Genomic DNA, 20,222 nt, shown 5'->3' on the forward strand with positions numbered 1-20,222 from the left:
AAACGCACAGAGCAGGGTGATTAGCTGATATGGAGGAGGCTGGGTCAACAGTGATTCCCATCTTTCTAACTCATAGAAAGACTGTATGGGTGGATGAGGGCATGATTCTCCTGTAGAAGAGGGAACTGTAGCTCACCAATGTAAATTATTCAAGCCAAGATCTTCTCCCCCAGAAATGTCAGTAGTCCCTGAGGAGGGCGGTGAGAGGTGAATTAGATCCTGAGTGAACAGAGCCCAGGGCCTGACACATGGAGCTTGTGCAAGGATGGTGGTTGTTTCTCTGATCACCATTATCAACCATGTGAGTGGGAGACACAGGCCCCTGTTCTCATAGCATCTTGCCCTTCACATTTTGTACCACTCTCATTTGCTCATTTTATATACATTCGCATAATTCTTTTTTTTTTTTTTTTGGTACCGAGAATTGAACCCAACATGTCTCAATCACTGAGCCACATCCCCAGCCCTTTTTTTTTATTTTGAGAGAGGGTCTTGTTAAGTTGCTCAGGACCTCGCTAAGTTGCTGAAGCAGGTTTTGAACTTGCCATCCTCCTGCCTCAGCTTCCTGAGCTGCTGGGATTACAGGCATGCACCACTGTGCCCAGCCATCACTGTGTTTCTTTGAAAGATGTTTGTCTCCTCTCTTGACTTGAAGCTCCAAAAAGACAGAAACTGCATATGATTTTGCTCAGCATTGGAGTCCCAACACAAAGCATTGTGACAAAAATGGACAAACAGCTTGGACAGGAGATACATGCTTTCCCAGAGCCTCATTCTTTCTTATGACTTGTACCCCTAGACAGGTATCTAAAGACAGCCTGCCATTTGGTTGTTACTGACTGCACCAGAGCAAACCACACAGTTCTTCAGATTTCACTGCTAGATCAAAACTTGCCCAAAGCTTCAAGCACCTCAGGAAGTTCTTTGAAAATAAACGACAGATGTTACCTAGCAACACTTCAAGCTGCCTTGCATGGGGAAGACTCTAGGCTTATCTGCCATCTCCCCTTTTCTCCACTACCCACTCTCCTCTTCTTGGTACTCATAAGATCTCGGGTTTTGAAAGTGTCTAGTCTTAACTTTTGAAAACCAGGGAAATCAGAGAGAGAGAGAGAGAGAGAGAGAGAGAGAGAGAGAGAGAGAGAGAGATATCAAGGCAAAATAAAATTCACATTTAACCTAAAACATTTGAACCATTAATTACGACACTTCTCTCATAGAGCATTTATGAGAGCATCTATCCAGCAATAAAACCATTTGATTTACTGTGTGCATTTTCTTAATTTGCTCCTATAGGTACTATCTTCTAAGTGTTCATATGGCATTTTATTTAATGCTTATTATTATTTATTACATCTTATGCAATGCCTTACCTCTGAACAAGATTATGAATACCACAAGGACTAGAACCAGCTCCTTGCAAGATATCTTATTAACATATGTAGCAAGTACTTGTAATTAATTGACTGGGTTGCTTATCTTTGAGAAAAAATAAAATTGAGAAAATACATAGACCCTCCTTCCAGATAGCAGAGTACCACCTGAGCAAATTCAAGGCAAACTTGCCATTGCCAGAGAATCCTCTTGGCTCATTCAGGTTACACAGTGAATGTTTTTCTAGTTCACATCCTAGGTTGTCTATTAGCTCTCCAGGAGCTACCTCTGAACCCTGATTCTGCTTCATGGTTCATTAAGTAACAGTGCCCTCCTGCAAGGTTGTAGGATTTTTTTGTTTTGTTTTGTTTTGTTTGGTACTGGGGATTAAACCCAGGGGTGCTTAAACGCTGAGCCACACCCCCATTCCTTTTTCATATTTTATTTATAAACAGGGTCTCAATGGGTTGCTTAGGGCCTGGCTAATTTGCTGAGGCTGTCTTTGAACTTGCGATCCTCCTGCCTTAGTACCCACCCCCCAGCTACTGGGATTACAGGTATGCACCACTGCGCCTGGCTGTAGATGGTTTTAATCCTGCTGCTTTCTTTCTTTTTTGTTGACACCTAGCTGGTACAGGTGCAATGACTCTCTGAAAACTCTTGAACAAAAAATAACCATGAGCAAGTAATGTAGGAGACATGAGTGGGAACATATGTCAAGCTTCCACATTGGAGTCAGAATAGGGGAGGTGGCCACTTAAGATTCATTGCTGCTAATTCTATTGAGTGATAGCTTCTTCTAGACTTCAGAAAGGGCCAGGAGTCAGCAGTTTCCAAATTCTTGGCTAGCTCCTTTTCCAAGCTTAAGTCTCAAGCATGGAGCCAGATGGGGAAGAAGAAATGTACTCAGTAATATAATAAAGGCTCCACCTGGAATCAAGGAAAAAGGCAAACAGAAATTTAACCATCATCCAGGAAGCCCATCTTCCAGCAAGACCTTGATTGGCCAACCAGGAGCTCCCTGAAAGCCCTGTACACCAAGTACCAGTTTCCTCACATTCTCAATCACCTTGACTCCAGCCAATAAAAACAGCAGCAGGAAGACCCAGAGGATTGTAAGCACATTACCTAAAATTCCAGTAGCAGTAGAAAAACTTAAAGGACAAAGCTGTCTTCAAGCAAAACCTATGTCCCTTGGATCTCTCTCAAGAAACCTTGGCTCACTCTCTGCTCCACTCTGAGGGAGTCTTAGGGATCTGAAGAACAGAACCAACAGAATGTGTATGTAATTATAAAAAGGAATTTATTGTCTTGGCTCATGCAGTCAGAGGCTGGGTAGTCCCATAATGGCTGTCTGCAAGCTGGAGAGCCCAGGAAACCAGCAGCTGTTCAGTCCCAAAAAGCTGGAGCTGCAGAAGAAGAGGGACCAATGGTGTAGCCCAGTCTGAGGCTGAAAGGTTGCTGGTGAGAGTCCACATTTAAAGGTTGAAGGAGCCAGAGTCTGATGTCCATAGGCAATAACAGCAGTGAAGAAATGGAGAACCTAATGGCCTGGGTGAGCCTGCTTTCCGCTTCTGCTTTTTCTTCCTTCTGAGTCCCCAGCCAAATGGATGGTTCTGTCCACATTCAGCAGGGGTCTCCCCTCAGTCCAGCAATGCACATGCAATCGTGTCTGGAAACACTCTCACAGAAGCATGCAGAGGTGTGTTTTACCAACTTTGTAAGTGTCTTAATCCAGTCAAGTTCACAATCAAGGTTAACCATCACTGGGGGTGATGAAAGGTCAAAAAACCTTCCTTACTGCCTTTCTGGAGTCTGAACTTCTCATTATTCTTTCACTGGATCCCTTTCCCCATTTGACTTCATCAGTCATGGTGTCTGGGGTTTCTGAACACTGAAAGCATTCAATTGTGATAGAATTCTATCTCCATAGTGCACTTATATATGCACTATGTGTGCAAATACTATAAAATGAATAGCATTTAAATTTTAAGAGATACTTTTGTATTAAGCATACTTACAGTTAGGTTTTTCTTTGTGTTTATGTTTTTTTTGAACCATTAGTGGCTCATTCTTATTGCACAAAGCCTTAAAATATAAAAATAGCAGATTAAACATGGAAGCCTCCTTTGTTTCTGAGCCCAAACAGCTTCCTTTCCCAGGATGTAACTACTATTAACTGGATAGGTAAGCTTTCAGGCCGATTTCTAAGCATTTTTAATAGATATATGGCCAAATATACTTTTAAATTTTTTCATGTAAATGGGATTATCTACATGTATTGTTCTATAGCCTTTTTTATAGAACAGTAGACTTCAAATCCAAATTTCTATATAAATAATAATATATTGAAAGACATGCATTATAGTTTGTTAAAGGGGACAAGTATTATACTTAATTTAGTAAAATACTACTAGATGGGAATTGTCTCATAACAGAAATTATGAGAGCTGCTACAAATATATCTTTGAACAACAAGGTATATAAACATAAATCATTCTGAAGAACAAACTGCTAGAAATGTAATTGTGTCAAATATATCCATACCTTTAAATGTTTTACTGAGGTATAACTCACAATAAAATTACCCACTTAAGTAGATATTAATACTGTTCATATTAATACTATTATTCATATGATTGTTTGCTTGTTTGCTTTTGTACCACAGATTGAACCCCGTGGCACTTAACCACTGAGCTACATCCTCAGCACTTTATTTTTATTTATTTATTTATTTTGAGATAGGTCTTGCTAAGTTGCTTAGGACCTTGCCAAGTTGCTGAGGCTGTCTTTAAGCTTGCAATCCTCCTGCCTCAATCTCCCAAGCCACTGGGACAACAGGTGTGTGGCACCATGCCCAGCCATATTTCTCATATGTTTAAAGAGTCTTATAACCATCACAATTTTAAATCATTTCCATCATCCTGAAAAAGAAACCTTGCAATCATCTATTATAGCCAGCTAGAGCACTAATCTGCTTTGTCTCCACATTCCAGATGTTACAAGAAAATGTAACTATCATGTGGTTCTTTGTTTGCTCCTTTAACTTGCAGGTTTGGAGATTTACCTTTATTTTAGAATCTATCAGCATTCCATTTCTTTTTGGGACTGAGTAATATTCTACTATATGGATATACCATATTTTACTTTTCCATTTATCAATTAATGGACATTTGGGTTGTTTCCAAATCTTAGCTATTATGAATATTCCTGTTATGACCATTTGTGTGCACGACTTTGTGTGAATGTTTTCATTTCTCTTGGGTATATACTTAGAAGTGCTGGGACTTATGGTAAATCTATGTTTAACTTTTTTAAAAACTGCTAAACTTTTCCAGATTAGCTGTCCCTTTTACATTGTCACCAGCAATGTAACAAGGGCTTAAATGTCTTCACACTCTCATCAATACCTGTTTTTGACTATCTTTTTTATTATGTCCATCTTAAGGGATACTAAGACATTTGCACTTTAAAATTGGCTTTACTAATTTGTATTCTTGCTGAAGATATAAATATATATATATATGATATACACATATATATCATATATATATGAAAATAATACCCATATCTCATATCACTACTAATAGCTATTATCAAACTATGTATTTCTGGGAGCAGGGATGCATACCTATAAATAATCCCAGTTATTTGGGAGGCTAAGGCTGGAGGATCACAAATTTGAGACCAACCTGGGCAGACCTTGTCTGTGTAGCTCAGTGGTAGAACACCCCTGTGTTCAATCTTTAGTAGCACACTAAACATAACCCCTACACAATTGTGTGTTATTTTTTGCCTTGTGAATATTTGTACAAAATTACTCATTGTTATTTTAATTTGCATTTTCCTGATGCTGGTGACACTGAGCATCTCTTCATATGCCGCTGGACCATTTTATTTCATTTATAAACTTCCTGTGCACAAATTCTGTTCATTTATTGACATTAACAGATAATCTGTGTGTAATCCAGGTATTATTCATTTGCTAACATATATGAAATATATCTTAGTCTGTTATGTAATTTTTTTTCAGGTTCTGGGGATTGAACCCAGGTGTGCTTTACCACTGAGCTGCATCCTCAGCCCTTTTTTTATAAGTTGTGGAGACTGGCTTTGAACTTATGATCCTCTTGCCTTGGTCTGCTGATAGGTGGGATCACAGTTGTGCACCATTACACCTGGCCCATTTTCTATTTTTGTATAAATTTTCATAGTTTTCTTCATTATAAATTTGGGATTATAATCCCAAGATTATAAAAGTACTTTTATATTTTCTTCGAATATGCACATAGTGTTATTTTTGTGTTGAACACTAATAAATTTGAGAATTATTCTTCAATATAGTGTTAAGTAGAAGAATATATGGTTCCAATTGCCCCAAACTTTTTATTAAATTTATTCTTTCCTAATTTGAAGTAAAATTTTACCTCAATCATAGTAATTTCAATGGGCAAATCAATGTTTTTTGGGGGACTATAAACTCTGCTCCATTGACCAACTTGCCTACTCTGGGCCAGTATAGGGCCAGTTAAGTCACTACTACTTGGAAAGTGCATTTAGGTATCTGGGCAAGCAGGTCCCCTTTCCTAATTCTTATTTTCAAAGAGAACATCTTGGCTAATCTTTGTAAATGTAAAGAAAAATCTTCTGGTTCAATGATACCTCCCCTAAGAAAAATAAGACAGAAAAACAAAGGTTTAAAATAGGAAAAAAGCCAGGGCAATTTCATGTTCTCTCATTCTTTCACTACTTGTCCAATTAAAATTCTTTTGTGCACCCCTCATGACAGACTTTGAGGTCTGTCATGGGAAGAAACCAGGACTCCTTGATGGGCACAGGTCCTGTGTAACATGTCAGAGACAGAAAAAATAAGGATGGTTCAAAACATCCTATGTAACAAAGCAAGGATGTTGCTAGAAATGTTAAAAGCAATGTTTTATAAATAAACAGAAAATAAAGACATAATAAGCTTTAAGTGCTTTCTCTGGCCAAATTGAAATATTCTGAAAATCTACAAAAGGAGAGGGAAATTAAAGTAAGAAGTTGAGCCTACAAAGAGTCACAGATTTGTACTGATACTCACAATGAGGATGATTAAAGGGAATTTAAGGGAATATTCACAGGTGTGTGTATTTTGTTAATTCTATGAAAAAATATACCTTTTCTTTAAAGTGGAAGAATGTGCTTGTTTCTAGTTATGAATACAGGAAAGAATACAGTCAAGATAAAAAAGAAATATATAGTACAAGAAGACGACTGATTACCAAGAGTAGAGACACATAATAACTAAGTAGAAAAGGAATCCAGTAGATCATATACAATGATGAAGAGAATCCAACAGCACGTCCAAGGTAATAAACAGCCAAATATCTTGAATAAAATAATTCTCCACACAGATTCTTCATACACAAAATCTCAAAGTGATCCTACTAATTATATGGAACATCGATAAGGTCATACATAAGTTCTCAAAAACGGTAACAAACAAGGCCATCATAAAGGCTGACAATGTGTAGGTAATACTGGTTATGTTAAGTGAAAACACCATTTCTGGGAAGAACACCAAGTTTTGAAAATTTAAAGTAAAATAAATGGGGAGGTTGTAGAATTCCCATAACAAAGCAAGTAAGAGCTAATTATATAAAAGACTTGGTCCAAGGCCTTGACTTATGGTTCAATGAACTTGGACTGTCCAGCCAGGATCCAGGTCTAAGTAAGAAACAGTCAACAACCCAGATCTTTCTCCTTCATGTGGTCTAAGCAGACATCCCTTTCCCTTTAGAAAGGAAGCCCAGGAAGTTGTGTTTAACTGTGTCCCTAGGAAGACATGAAAGTAAATATGGCCATAGTAGCATAAAAGTCATTTTTAATATGCAAAAATAATTGACATAGACTTGGCTTTAGAAACAGGTTTACATAAGTCATTTTTAAAATGTGCTAATTGCATTTAAGCATGGGTTGTATACTGTGTTTAAGGAGTTTGAAAGGTCCCAATCACCCAGACTAAACCTGTAGTTGTAGTTGAGTTTGTTTGAGACAACTCAGTTAACTAAATTTATAACAGATGTTTAAAAGCTCAAGAAAAATTGTTGTTTCCATTCTTTTTCCTTAATTCAGTTGAAAAACCAGTAGGCAGGACCAGAGTGAGCAAGGTGGCTGAGGAAAGTCACACACAGGAGGACTAAGGAAATCATTAGCTATGAGGAGGAGGCTGGCAACCAGGTTTTCACTGCTGGAGAAAGGAGCTATAAATATGGAAAGAGGGAGAGGGAGAAGAACTTGGTTGGCATTAAGGGTATTGCTCATGATTCAATAAATACAGATAAAAATAAATATCAATGCATTTATATATTGGGAGCCTGGGTGCAGCAAACCCCAGGAACAATGAACATATCTTCAATAAAAAACTAAGAGCCCTTTTTACTACTTTCACTGGGAATTACTATCATTTCAGAAAATCAAGGGGCAAATAGGGAGACCCTCAAAACACCTCCAGTTGATAATCAGACTACATTTGCTCAGGTGGAAAAAAGAAAATAGAAATTATGATTTAAAAGGCTAGCCCATAAAGCTTTTATTTACTCTGAGACCTGGAAATAAAATAAGTTCATTTCTTAAAATAAATGTAAGACTAATGTTTTAATGCTTCTTTTAGATATACTACAGCATGTAATATGTTAAAACTCACTTAACATTTTAATTGGTCTGTCTTCTTTCAAATATATTACTATTGTAAAACACACATACATTAGTCCAGAAAAATGGCTTCAAAACTGTCACCATGGAAAACCTTGCAGCTACTGTACAAATCATTTCTGGAATCCATCTTTTGCATGGGTTTTTAGGGCTCATGATATACCTTAGAGATAGCAGATCTACTCTGCTAAGTAAGAAACCAAACAAACAAACAAATGTAAAATAAGTACAGAGACACTAGAAGTTGGGTAACTGAACACTTGAATAATTAATTTATGGTTGAAAAATAAAAGCATAAAAGCATAATTATCAAATAAAGGGACCTGAGCCTCCAAACTATTTTTAAACAAGAGGATAATGCAATCATGAGAATAATTTTCCAAAATAACTTCTCTGATGAAAACATTAATCTGTGTAAGAAAAAAAATTTTCAGAATCACAATTGTACTAGCTCACAAGCACTAAAAACTGGTCCTTCCCAAAATGCTTCTCCATTGGTCATGTCAGCTACCTAAAATGCTCAATCTTTCCCTGCAGGACTGGCACCTGCTGCTCTAGGTGCCATATATTCTCTGTAAAGGGTATATAGAGAGCTATTAATATCTTAGCATGAACTTATTTGACATATAAATTCCAGCTTGTATAAATGCAGATGATAGGACATTTGCAGGGAAGGCTGTCAAAGACTGTGGTCACCAAGGGAGACCCTGGAACTACCTTCTGATCTCTGAATTGAACATAGCTGCAGCAGGTTCTGGACATTCACCTTAAACAGATCAGACAAACACAGCTGCATGGTCCAAGCATGTGGTGATTTTTATTAAGAATAACTTTGGTTCTAAGAATTCCACCCTCAATTCTGTAATACTTTCCATTAAAAACAATTATACAAGAGCAAATACAAAAAATATTAAATTATGAAAACAAATCCATTAAGGCTCCCTTTATATATATTATATACACTCAAACAAGGCAAGATTTTTCAGAGTAGAAGAATAAAGTCAGCTGTTATAGCTTAGAAAGCAACACTACTTTACTATTAAGAGACTATAAAACACTGAACTATTTTAAGAAAACCATGGAATGGAAAAATGGAGCCATTTTTGTCAAATAGTGGCTCCAAGCACAGAACTGCTCAGATGTTCATGAGTCCTCAGTTTATAGTGCTAGGTACAGGAGAGACTGACCACCTTTTAAACGCAGCTTGTAGGCCCAGCTAACCAGATGATGTCAAAGCTTCCTTTCCTATACACTTTGCTACTGAGCCACACCGATCACTCTACACCATTTACAAGTCCTCTTTAGGCCAGAACTTGTAGTATAGCTACAATCAATTCTGCAGATCTTAGTGCAATTAGAAGGGAAATGCTTTTTTAATTAACTTTTTCCCAGTGTTGAATGAATTCTAAGGAAGTTCTAGGAACAGAATTGGTCCTTCCAGCCCTTGAGATTTTTGTCAAGTGGCAAAACTGCTTCAAGGAATAGATTTCAAGATCAAACATCCTATTAGATAAAGATAGGAGCCAGTCCAGAATCTTCACTTTACAGATCACACCGTTAAGTCCACAAAGACAGAGGAAGAACTCTAATTAATGTGCAATAAGCAATGTTCTTTCAAGATGATCACTTACTTCACTTTCTTCTCTCAAAGGGAATAATGATAAGAAAACTGTCACCATTCTAATCTTCAACAGCAAACTATTTTAGAGCAACCTCAGCATGTCTTATTTAAATAATATTTGCTGATGAGACAAATAATCCATTTCAGGTATAAACAGCTAATATATTTCTCTAACTAGCAGTATATTATCATCTATTTAATCTTATTTTGTTCACATTGGGATTGAATGTGGGCCTGTTGATTACTAAAACTAAAGAATCTCCCATAGAAAGCTAATGTCTACTTGCTAGTTAAGGATTCCAAAGCTCTGAATCCAACTTTCTATGAGTTGTAAAGGAAGTATAAAAGCCTCTGATGTAGAAAGGCTGAATCATCTCTACGAAGAACATACTAAATCCACAAGAATTCTTCCATGTCAGCAGTATAAAATTAACTTTTAATGAGAATTTGCTATTATTTGCAACTTGGATGTCTTTGAATAGCATGCTAGTTAACATAAGGAAACTGAGTCTCTTCTCCCTGCACCTCAGTTTCTCCTGAGAGATGCAATACAGTAGTCATCAACATTATCCTTACCAACAGCATCACACTGAGAGAGTGGTAAAAGTTTTCCTTCATAAGAAAAAAAAAGAGTAAAGAAATACACAATCATTAATCAAAAAGTTTTCAAAGCTTGGATTCTACTAATATTCAAAATGTACAAACCAAAAGCCTCCTTGAGATCAACTTATACTTGTTTCACATTAAAATACCTAAAGAAGACCTTACCATCCAGCTCCTAATGGGAACTTTCCCTGCACTGTGCTCAAGAGAAATTAAGGTTTTTGTACTCTTTACTTTTGACACTAAAGCTGGGCTATACAGACTATTTCTGTTTTCCAAAGGAACGAGGATTTTTTTCTTTTCCTGAAAGAAGTATCTCAGCAAGAAATTTAAAAATAAAACTGAACTGAAAACATGCTGGTTATCAAAGCAATATAAATGAATTTACATGAGATACCTTCTGGGAAGTGGATGCCTCCACAAAGTATAGGACTGAAAGAAATTAAAACAGACCAACATGAATCTTTACATGTTTTTATACCTTCTTAATCTATTTCTGAATTTTGATGCCAACAATGGTAATAGCTGTGCTCAACATTAACATTCTCCACTGTTAATTCTAACATGGGTGAAAGTATAAATTAAACAAGAAAATTTTGAATTCTCAAAGTAGAATTTACAAATATTGGATGTAACTGATTAAATGCACTTCTATGTAATCTAAATTATCTTGTAGATAACCAAAAGAAGAAATAAACACATTTTCTTTAGCTCTTCAAAGAAAATAATATTTGCTCCACTGAACTCAGATTGGAAGAAAAACCAAGTAGTGCAGCTCTCAATATTTTTTTCCAGGGTCCTCTTCCTTTTTTTTTTGCTTTAGGTCTCTGAACACAGGTCCATTATTCCAACTTACGTGCTGGTCAATGTCCTTCATTTGGCGAATGGGAACTACAATTTTCATAGATAATTTATCCATCCAGACTGTAGTAAAATCAAATCAAATCCTTGTCATAGTCAAGATTCTTGGCTGGCTGGAATTCTCTCCAGGGGCTCTGGCCCTGAGACAAATGCAGAGGAGGCACCTAGACACAGCTCTTGCGGTGATGGCAGGACACACCAGGTCTCCAGACAGCCTCCGCCTAGGACTCCTGGGCTTGGGCCACCTCTTGGCCTGTTCTCCTGAGATTGCCTTTCACCTTCACAAACTCCGGGGCATTTTCTTGCTCTTCTTGCAATTTCTGCTTCTCCAGTTCAAGCTAAATGAAATTCAAAACCAGGAAAATTATTTACAAACTGAGAGGCTTTAAGGCACTCCTCTCATTCCAATGGAAGAAATTCTCTCTTGGTCTCCCAATAGAAAGAAAGAAGAAAAGCAAGGGAGGGAAAGAGGGAGGAAGGACTGATTCTGCAGAGGCAGCACCCAACTGGTTGTTACTACCAACGACAGCATGAGAAGACAGGAATGAAAAAGTCAAAGCCAAGAAAACAAAATCCTGAGAAGAACACACAGTTGCCCTGGAGTCCAAGTGAGGCTGAGCTGCATAAATTACTCCAGTACTCTGTACTCTGTGAATTCAGCGATATTTCTCTGATTTGCCTTTGCCTTGAGCATTTCTTTTAGGTCTTCAATAGAATTCCTGCCTCTGCCTGGAGTATAATATATGCCATCTGCTGACATTTTGTTTCTTTTCTTTCAAGGCAACAATGTTTATATCTGATATGTCTGGGAGATTCTGCTTGCTCCAACATCTTTATTTCTCAGAAATGAGAAAGAATACTTTCCCCCAGTCACTCTTACCTGCTCCAACTTCTGCTGCCGTTTTAAAAGTTCTATTTCCAGGTCAGATTTCTTCTTTTGTGCTTCTTCTTCCTTCTGCTTGATTACTTGGTCTCGTTTTCTCTTTTCCATCACCTTCTGCAATTCTGGTTTATTCTGAGGGGCAAGACCCCTGAAAAAAAAAGCATTAATGAAAATGAGAAATGTTAACCATGAATAAAAATGTAATTGAAGGTATCAGCCACAGAAAAAGAGGTCTGTAGAATCAGCACACCTCTGATACCTACTCCTAAGCTAAGCAGTTAATGGGAGTGCTCAGAAACTCACCATCATCAAAGAAAGAAGAACATCTTCCAAAGAATTTGTAAAATCCTTATTCAATAAAAATGTATTGAGAACCCACTATGTGCAAGAATTAGACTACACAAAACAGGGTGATGGCGAAGGGGATAATCCGGTGGGGAAATACCTTCATGCAATGGGTATGATATGTACCCACCGCAGAGAGATAAATGCCCAAGACTCGAGGAGGCTCCACTGGAGGAGGATTCCCAAGGCATAGTATCTGACCTCATGCATTAATGCAGTCCAGAGACAGGTTATCACAAAACTTTTTCCTACCCTAGAAACCTCTTCCTATTCTCCATTTTCAGATCCAAAAAAGAAACGGTCTCTGTGACCAAGATTATATCATTTCCAAGGGTCATGGCCAGGCGGAGCAATCAATCATCTCCTAACTGTCAGTCTACTGTTCTTTCCACCTAGACCACCTCAGATACATGGTTTATTTATAATACATGAAATTCAGGCTTCAAGGAAACTCTACTCTTCTGAGAGATAAATTAGGTGGCCATTTCTTTAAATGGAGGAAAATAAAACCAAAACAGGCTATTCACTAGCAACAATCCATCTGAAATGTTTGAGACAAGTCAAAGGAAAGACCCACTGACACTTTCTCAGGTAGGACTCCTATCTATGTTTGATGTCAGCTTAGAGTCACTTTTTCTCAAGGTCTGTTATAGTTTGGATGTGAGGTGTCCCCCAAAACTCACGTGTGAGACAGTGCAAGAAGATTCAGAAAAGAAATGATTGGGTTGTGAGAGATAGCCTTAACCCAATCAGGGAATTAATTCCCCAACAGGGATTGACAGGGATTGAGTGGTAACTGAAGGCTGGGGGTGGGAATAGTGTTGGGGTATATATTTTGTATCTGGTGAATGGAGTCTCTCTCTGCTGCCTGATCATAATGTGAGCTTCTTCTCTTTGTCACACTCTTCTGACATGATGATGTCCTGCCTTACCTTGAGCCCTGAGGAATGCAGCCAGCCACTATGGACAGAGACCTCTGAGATGGTGAGCCTCTGAATAAACCTTTCCTCCTCTATATTTGTTCTGGCTGGGTCTTTTAGTCACAGTGATGAAGTAGCTGACTATAATAATGTGCTTTGCCATTTCCTTGGGATTTTCTCCAGCCGGGCTTTCCAGGATGCCGGATAAGATCACTTATCTCTTCCTTTTTGTCTCCCCTAGTTATTTACTTTGGCCTGACTCTACTAGCTCATCAGCAACCTCAACTTGATATTAAAATTTATTAAGGTCATTTAAAATAAAAACAAAATAAACCATAGAACAGGAAACACTGTTGATTTCAGACCATACAGGGTCAATAATGGCTGATGTCCACACTCATGCTGCACAGCTGTATATACACTTGACTCAAGAGCGGTTCACACTGGGCTGACTATAGACTCAGCCTGGGATCACAGAAGTGCTACACCTGCCCACCACTGCCTGCCCCTGCTGCTCACTACTGATTTGGAGGACGGGACATCAGTCCAGGCAGTCATTCTTTGAACTACTCCAATCAACTTACATAGGAGTCAGTTGAACAACTGGTAAATCAAGAGTTCCCAGAATGAGGTTCTAGTTATAAGAAAATCAAGAACGTATCTTTCTTAGCTGCTTTCAATCACACCTATAAATGAATCTTCAATACTATACTTCCTCAGTAATTTAGAAATTAAAAAATTCTGGCATCTTTCCTACTTCATTTTTTAAAAATCTCAATAAAAATTTTCAATGTAGTTGTTTACAGAGTAAAGATCAGTATGATCTGTCTTTTATGATAAGGACACAAAGACAAAATAATATATATGTCCTACTTTCTCAAATTTCAAATATTAGCAGAACTTTTAATTAAAAAAATTAATTTGATCAAATTTCCAAAGAAACAAGGAGGAGTCATGTTTCTGATTTAATTACAGTTTGCCTCATAGTTATCAAGACTGAATAGAGGTATGAAAATACAGACGGAATATTCTAGAAATCAAATGTTTAATCGGCACATTAAAGGTTGCTTTTGAGCACTCTTGCTGTTCAGTTAGAAGAGTCATTAATCACTAAAAAAAACTTTCTTAAAATAATCTGAAAAAAGACTAAGAAGCTTCTTAGTTTCATGACTAATAGAAAGTCTTGATTTGACACTATAGATAGAATTAAGAGAATTAAATTTTAGGATTAAGAATTTAGTTATCTTATCTGAATAATTTAGATTTCAAAGATTTTTCTTTCACTGTATTCCACCAGCAAAATTCACTTAAATTATTGTTAGAAGACATTCTTCTGCAAAACTTACTGAAAGAACTTTGATATATGATACTTTAAGCTGATATTTCATTGCAACTTATAAATGGGTTTAACTATTCTACAGTATTCATTTTCTGCTCAAAGATTTTACATGATGGTGACAATAAGATAAAATACTCAGTAACAGATAATTCAGGAAAGTGGTGCTCATGTGATAAAAATTCTGCACTTGTAACACTCAAGAAGTCACAGACCTTCAGTTAATATTTAATCATAGTGGGTCACTTAAATTTCTGTGCCAAATGGGAGACGTTAAGCTCTGCCTGTGTGCTTCTCTAAGTGGATCAGAATGCAGAGATTGTGGAGGGGCAGAAATGAGCATCTCCAAATTTTGTAAATAACAATATTACCCCTTGCATAAGAACATTTGATTCTCTTCAATCAATTCTGACATACACATAACAAGTACTTTCAATCCCTTCATGACTGACAGGGAGTCAAGGGCTGGTGGCTTCATACTACCCAAGATCAAGTAATTCTCAAGTCTGCTTCCTGGTCATGGAGCTATCACAGTGGGCAAAGCCTAGTTTAAAAATTGTGAACTTAATAGGTACTCTTTGAATTTTTGCCAAAAAAAGTCAGGCAGTATATCCAGATCCATTAAAAAAAAAAAAAAAGTGAAAGCACACCCCAAACTTGCCCCATTAAACAAATCACAGGAGGACCATCTGTACTGTATTCTACGCAGTGGTGTCCCTGAGAAGTATATGAGGTAGTGCCTGCTCCATCAAGCCCTACCCATTCCTGCAACCAGATATAATTGTTACTGTTTGGTCTGTGTGCCCCCACACTTTCCACACCTGTACAAACACAGCGTTCTCTTCCTCACTCTTCTTCACATCAGCAAAACACACTAAATATTCAGAGGCAAACTGGAAAAGCCCATATGCACTGCATCTTCATCTCAACCTCAAGCATGCTTGCAAGCTATGAATGAAGTCAACTCCTCACTAGGAACACATCACCAGCCAGAGCAGGAAGCTGGGGAGCAAACCATCAGAGAGCACACGTGCCTGCCCCCTAAGCCAAACCTCTCCTGGTCTAATTGTTTTTGTTTTTTGGTGAAAGGGATGGCTGCATTTGGATTTCAGTGTGATTGTGAATCTTGGAATTGTCTAGTTTGACCTGCCTCATCTACATTCTTGGCTTAGCCATTTTCACCTGCATGGGTTCAAGTATAAATACTTCTCTCTGTTGTCACTACAACCTCCCCTATCTTTTTCCATGCTGTACAGCAGCAAAGTATTCATTGAGAAACTATTTGTCTGGTAAAGCATTTCGAAAGTTCAGCTGAAAACTCAGGGAGCTAGAAACCACTCACTTAGAAATGTACAAGACAAAGAACCATTAGAGACATGTTCAACTTAACTGGTTTATTTGTCCAAAAATTATTCTTTATAGAAAACTGAATCTCTTAATTTGTTAGAAATCATCTTATTTTTTTTCTTTTCTTAAAATTAGTCTAATTTGTTATAATATGACAGCAGAATGCAATTCAATTCATATTACACATATAGAGCACAATTTTTCATGTCTCTGGTTGTATACAATGTATAGTCACACCATTTGTGTCTTCATACGTGTACTTAGGGTAATGAAGTCCATCTCATTCCACTGCATTTCCTACTCCCACATCACCTCCCTGCCTCTCCCTTCCCTTTGCCCTATCTAGAGTTCATCTTTTCCTCCCATGCTCCCCACTCCATCCCATTATGAATGGGCCTCCTTATATCAGAGAAAACATTTGGCATTTATTTTTTGGGATTGGCTAACTTCACTTAGCATTATCTTCTCCAATGTCATCCATTTACCTGCAAATGCCATGATTTATTCTCTTTTAACACTGAATAATATTCCATTGTGTCATCTTATTTTTTTAAAAGATGTTTCCAATACTGACATTTCAACTACTAAAAATACAATGCTTTATAATGCCTTCTGGAAACTGCCCTTTTGTACTACTGATAAAGGCCTATGGAACCCAAGAACCTGACAAAGGGTCATAACTATCAGACCTAGAAGCAGACTGTGACCAGGTGGAAATTTAAAGACTGCTACTGGAATCTGAGCCAAATCTAAAAAGATGATAAAATTGAGAAGCACAGGTTCAGAGCTAGAAGATCTCTGAATACTTGTTCTCCTAATCAGTAACTGTTTTTATCTTATAATCTCTAAAAGTAAATTGGAAAAAAAATTGAACTAACTGTTGCAGAGCTCTGAGCCAAATTTGTAGTTATGGGAGCAAAGGTCAATGTTCCAGGTAAAGTTTGTTTTTTTGCTGATTTCATTCTCCCATCTTTTCATTTATTCAACCCTTTCTCTAGTTTATATAATTACTATACTTATCTCTAGAAACTGTCCTAAATCCCATGCTTATTTCTATCCTTTTTTATTCTAAAAATCTATTGCATGATCTTGAGAGATTCCTCAACAAGAAACAATTCTCTCTAACATGTCAAAGTGGGACAATCACAAGGTAACCTGCTGGTTTACTGGAAAGATCACTGGGTAAGATAAAATAAAGAAAGGCCCTTTATAAATTGTAGAAAAGAAACAGGTTTTCATTATAGTACAAACCAGTAATCAAGTCTGGTAGTAATTATTGATATGATGCTTTCTATTATTTGGTACTAAAATAGAAATAAAACCCCCACAGTCTCCAAAGGGTTCATGATATGGAAGAAAAATAAAAGGAAAGTTTTCTTCTGAGCTTGAGAAATTTTCACCCTAAAACTGACTATGGTTCTAAAAAAGACTCTACTAAACAAAGATTTTATCTTTAAAAATCTGTTTATATTTTCAACATATGAGATATATTCATCTTTTTTGACTTTGAAATATGCCTTTTTTTTCTTAAATACATTTCATCAGATTGGAATCTTTCAAAGAAAAGAAGGAAAAGAATTACAAATTTCCCAGCATGCCACATGGGGAGAAGATGGATGGGACTAGCTGACCACTTATATGTCATGTATTTTAATAGGTATTGTAATACATGCTACTATTTAATTTTTAAAGAAATATATTACTATTATTCCCTACTTTATAGATGACAAAAAATATATCAACAGGGGTTTCTTGGTCAAGATCATAAGGTACATCAAGTTAAATAGTGAACCCTCAGGATTCATGATCTCTGATCTCAAATGTCCTCGCTACGCCTCAGTGCTTCAGCAAAAGTCATCATTATTCCAAATTAGTTGCACTGGGCCTGCTAAAGAGTCAGCTATGTAAACAGGGAAAGAAAGAATGGGTCAAAATAGACAGAAAGGAGGTCCATTTTCTAGAAAATTTAGAAAGACGCAATTGCTTAAATCCATATGTTCTGCAGTGATGTGTATCACGCTACTAATTATATATTTTTATAGCTTTTATTTTATTCCTTTAATTTTTTTGTGCTGCTGAGAATTGAACCCAGGGCATTACACATGCTAGGCAAGCACTGTACCACTGAGCCACAACCCCAGCCCCACTAATTATATTTTTGCAGAGTAATTTGCAGACTATAATCCAGAGAAGATCTATTTTACAAAATTAGGCTTATTTTTCCTTTATTCTGACTTGGGACCTTTTTATAGACTTGCAATGAAAATAAAACAAAATAATTTGAGCTAAAATATTTCTTAAGAGTTCAACTAAGCTCTACCCTCATTTTACAGATAAGGGAAGGAAACCCTAGAGGTAGACAATCAGAAAACCAGTAGATGACAAATGCTACTCTGTTTTGAAGCCCACTAACCTGATGATCTTCCAATAAAATACAGACAAAATTTCCCAGGAAGGCCTGCTTCCAAATTCTGTGGTTTATTTAGAAATGTATTTAGTCATGTTTGCTCTGGGCATGAGAGTACTAAATTCATATTTTCCATTTTGATTGTGCAGCAAAGACAGGCAGAAGGTCAGCACTTACTAAAAATGATCAAGCTTGTTTTCAATTTAATAAACTTTAATCTAATAGCTCCATAGCACACGCCGGAGACAAAAAAGACTGAGTCACAATCCCATAATCCAGGAGGAGAAAGATATCTAGAAAGATATACGAGGACAGGAGTCATTAGTTCTGGTAGGCAGGAGTGAACTTGGAAGAACTGCCATGAAAATGCTCCGAACCCTTGTGTTTTGCTTTTTTTTTTTAAATTTAAGATTTAAAAATATAATATACTTTTAAAATTTTTAAATTTCTCAGGATGTCACAATAGGGATGGAAATAAAAATAGAATTTAAGGCAGTCTGTAGAGATAAACATAGTAAAAATATAAACATATATATTCTGTTCCCTTCTAAAAGTAAAAATATTGATAATTATTTAAAATACAACTTAAAAACAAACAAAAACATAAAGAAGAAATACTCTAATCTATTCACTAATAAGGCTCTAGAGACTCCTCCCTGCCACTTACCAATTGCTAATGCAGGAAGGATTTACATTTGATTCTAATATTTCCTCCCAAAGCAAGGGGGAAATTCAGAGATTTCAAATTTAAGAAATAACATATTTCTCTTTTACTTGGTTCCCTCCCTTATGTCTTTGCCCCAGCCCCTTGCACCCAAATTTAAGAATTGTGGAACAAAAACTGAGCTGCAGCAGGGGCGTCACTTCAGGGAGGGATGACCTGGCTTGAAGGTGGAGAAAGAACAGGGAAGCCTTAAATATTGTCAAGAAATAAAAACTTTCAAAGCCTTTGTAAAAACCATCACTGATAAATCTGGTTATTAAAATCCCTGTACAGAAGCCATGCTCCAGACACTACAGTACCTTTTTTGATTCATAAGGAGTTCTCTGTGAAGATCTTGATGGTTCCGGGATGTTTTGACAGGATTGATCAATTTCTGGGGCTTAATGAGTTCTGGATTGTCATCTTCTATGTAGTCTGGCTCGGCCATGATGTTTCTTGGGATGAGATATGAGTCCTTGGGGCTGGTATCCTCAAGAAGGCCGTCTGAAAGAGAAAAAGAAGACTTACTTGCAGGCTTTTCTGCCAAGACTTCTCTCTCAAAGCAGAGACCTGGCTGTACCAGTCTAGCACACTAGACAGGTCCACATCAGGGACATCACCGGCAAATCATCCCAAGTGTTTTGAGGGTAACTGAGGAGCACAGGACCGAGGAGCAGAGTGGTTTTCTCCAGTGATGTCTGAGACTATGGGGCAGAGGAGTCTGGTGTCCTGACTCTAGTCACTGCCTTTCATATTTGTGCTGTGGTCACACAGGATGCCTCCTGCTACCATGTCACAATAGCAATCTTGCAACAAGCATTGGGCACCAGGTCCCTTCAGTCTCAGCAAATGAATCTACACTGGAAACTCACAAGCCCTGACCCTGCATCAAGGCCAGAAACTTCTAGAGCAGTCTAATTTGACCTGTGATGCTCCTGGTCATGTCTCCTCTTCTCTTCACTTGAGCCATGTGGGTTTCATCCAGCCCAAATCCTTTCAGCTCTGTCCTCCAAAGGCACCTGCTCAGAGGAGCCTGAATTCCTGAGAGCCCTGCTGAAAGCCACAGTCCAGCCCCAGCACTTCCCCAAGTGAGCTATCTACCAAATTTACTTATTTATGACTGAAT

At 37.4% G+C, this 20,222-nt stretch overlaps 1 protein-coding gene across 3 annotated transcripts in view; it reads right to left on the reverse strand.

The window, feature by feature from the left end:
* Positions 1-8,907: 8,907 nt before the first annotated feature.
* The window catches only part of Fam107b (family with sequence similarity 107 member B), a 207,751-nt gene continuing 196,436 nt past the window's right edge, over positions 8,908-20,222 (reverse strand). For all 3 annotated transcript variants that reach the window (XM_026410254.2, XM_026410256.2, XM_026410255.2), the window contains 3 exons: positions 19,417-19,600; positions 12,036-12,186; positions 8,908-11,493 (listed from right to left, as the gene is read on the reverse strand). In XM_026410254.2, the coding sequence (XP_026266039.1) occupies positions 11,377-11,493; positions 12,036-12,186; positions 19,417-19,600 (452 nt within the window). In that variant the 3' untranslated portion in view covers positions 8,908-11,376. The remainder of the gene's footprint in view (positions 11,494-12,035; positions 12,187-19,416; positions 19,601-20,222) is intronic.

Source organism: Urocitellus parryii, chromosome 9, assembly GCF_045843805.1.
Source record: "Urocitellus parryii isolate mUroPar1 chromosome 9, mUroPar1.hap1, whole genome shotgun sequence".
Classification (NCBI taxonomy): Eukaryota; Metazoa; Chordata; class Mammalia; order Rodentia; family Sciuridae; genus Urocitellus; species Urocitellus parryii.